The sequence below is a fragment of the Sitophilus oryzae genome, unplaced genomic scaffold (genome assembly GCF_002938485.1).
Source record: "Sitophilus oryzae breed Bouriz unplaced genomic scaffold, Soryzae_2.0 scaffold_1307_pilon_pilon, whole genome shotgun sequence".
Taxonomy (NCBI): Eukaryota; Metazoa; Arthropoda; class Insecta; order Coleoptera; family Curculionidae; genus Sitophilus; species Sitophilus oryzae.
Genome location: NW_022145957.1, coordinates 525510 through 528024, shown reverse-complemented (window position 1 = coordinate 528024; position 2515 = coordinate 525510). Strand labels below are relative to the sequence as shown.

General features: G+C 36.4%; 1 protein-coding gene across 1 annotated transcript; it reads left to right on the top strand.

Moving 5' to 3' along the window:
• The first annotated feature begins 528 nt into the window (after positions 1-528).
• LOC115874879 lies at positions 529-1851 on the top strand. Its single transcript, XM_030890177.1, has 2 exons — positions 529-1139; positions 1203-1851. The coding sequence occupies exons 1-2, from the start codon at positions 529-531 to the stop codon at positions 1849-1851; spliced, it is 1260 nt and encodes a 419-aa protein (XP_030746037.1).
• The last annotated feature ends 664 nt before the right edge of the window (positions 1852-2515 follow it).

Genomic DNA, 2515 nt, shown 5'->3' with positions numbered 1-2515 from the left:
CCAGATATTCAAACCAGGTATTTTATTGGTGTGTTTTTAGTTGCAGAAATGCCTGGAAGAAATAAAAAACCTAAAACCTGGTCTTCAGAAAGCATGCAGAACGCTATTGATGCCATAAAAAAACAAAGAAATGGGATATTTGAAAGCTTCGCGCCCTTTTAATGTTCCAAAATCAACTTTAGAAGACTATGTCAAGCGTGGCAGTTCTCCAGCTCCAGCCGGAAGAAGACCTGGCCTTTCGCCAGACTTGGAGAAGATGTTAGTTGATTATTGTTTGGAAATGGATCGACGTTTCTTTGGTCTAAGTACAACAGACATCAGAAGGTTTGCTTACCAACTTGCTGAAAAAAATGGATGTTCGCATAGATTTTCTCGTGAGAAAGGCCAAGCTGGAAAAAATGGTTACGTGCATTTTTAAGAAGAAATAAAAACTTAACGCTACATAAACCACAAGGCTTATCAAAAGCTAGAATAAAGGGCTTCACAAAGGAAAATATTGATCATTTCTTTGATTTACTTGAGCCAGCAATGGAAAAAATTAAATTCAATGCTTTACGAATATATAACGTGGACGAAACTGGCATAACAACAGTCCAGTCCAAACATCCCCGCGTCATTTCTTTAAAGGGAAAGAAACAAGTGTGCGCAGTAACTGCAGCTGAAAGAGGCGCCTTAGTAACAGTCGTGTTCTGCATGAATGCCGCAGGGGGGTTTGTTCCACCACTTTTCGTGTTCCCTCGCAAGAACATGAAAGCAGAATTATTAGACGGGGCTCCTCCTGGATCTATTGCTGCCTGCCATCCCTCTGATTGGATACAGCAACACATATTTACACAATGGTTAAAACATTTTATTGCCCACGGTAAACCAACAGAAAACGATCCAGTTTTACTAGTCCTGGATGGGCACTATAGCCACACAAGAAACTTGGACGTTATTGAGATAGCTCGAAGCAATCACTTGACTATTATTTGCATTCCTCCCCATACATCCCACAAGTTAGAGCCTCTGGACTTATCTTTCATGGCTCCATTCAAAACTTACTACTCACAATCAATTCAATCATGGCTGAAAAATAATCCAGATCGCAACGTTACCGCATTTCAAATATGCAAATTAATGTCCTCAGCATATTTAAAGTGTGCTACTGCCGAAATATCCGTCAACGGTTTTCGCAAATAGGGAATTTGTCCCTTTAATAGAGATGCTTTTTCGGATGTAGATTTTGTTATTGAAAGACAAAGGGAAAGAACACCACCGCAGCAGGACTCATACTTTGACCTAAATACTTCTGAAAATGTGCAGCAATTGGTGATTCAGACTACACCTGAAAGAGAGAAAAGGGAGGAGCAGGAAACACTGATAGCCCCAAAAGTAGCTAAAAAGCCTTCTACTCTAATAACGGCTGAAGACATCATTCCTATTCCCTCATGTAGTGGAATGCAAAACACATCAGGAAAACGCAAAGGGAAGCAAGGATCAAGTAATGTCATTACCAGCACTCCGTACAAGAACGAGCTAGAAATTTCAATACATGAAAAAGAGAGAAAAGAGTCTCTAAAAAATAAAAAAAACGTTAAAAGAAATTTTACTGAAAATGACGACAAGGGCAAGAGCAACAAAAAAGATAAAAGTAAAGGCCAAGAAAAGAGCGAAGGCAAGAAGACAAAGCCATTAAAGAAACCTAAGCTGGCAATAAAAAAGAAAAAAGGACTACCTGAAACGTCGTCTAGTAGTTCCGAGGAGGATCCAATACTCGATGATGATTCTGACATGAATGCTAGTGATGTTGATGTGGAATGTATGTTCTGTAATGGTCTATTTTCGGAAGATGGGAAGAAAAATGGGTAAAATGTGTAAAATGTAGCCGATGGGTTCATGAGCAATGCGCAAATTATGATCAAATCAAAGATTATGTGTGTGAAATGTGTATGGACGCATAAACTAAATCAAATAATCTTAATTTTTAACGTTAAGCCTTCTTTATATTACTTTTACTCTAAATCCGAAATTAGAAACCATGTCATCCGAAATTAGGCAACTTTTTTTTCAAAGCACAGAAATGCATATTTTAGTTTTTTTAGTTTTTTTAAGTGTTTTTGTATTAAAATTAATCTTATTTGATTGTGTATAACTTTTTATTATACCCCTACAAATATATTCACCTGTATACCCAAAGTCCAATTTAATTATTTTCTTTTATTATAAATAAAAACAAAATCTATCCGAAATATGGCACCTTTCCTCTAAATATGTCAACTAATACACGCCATACGAGCTAGTTTTCGGAAAACTCGGTAAAATTCCATCGAATGTAAATAGTAATATTGACCCAATCTATAATTTTGATGACTATCCAAAAGAATTAAAAGTTCGCTTACAAACTGCATGGATCGACGCGCTGAAAAATTTGCTGGCATCAAAAAATAAGCGTAAAGAAAATTATGACAAAAATTGTAAAATTTGTAATTATAACGTAGGAGATATGATTTTGTTAGAAAATAAGAGTGTAGAT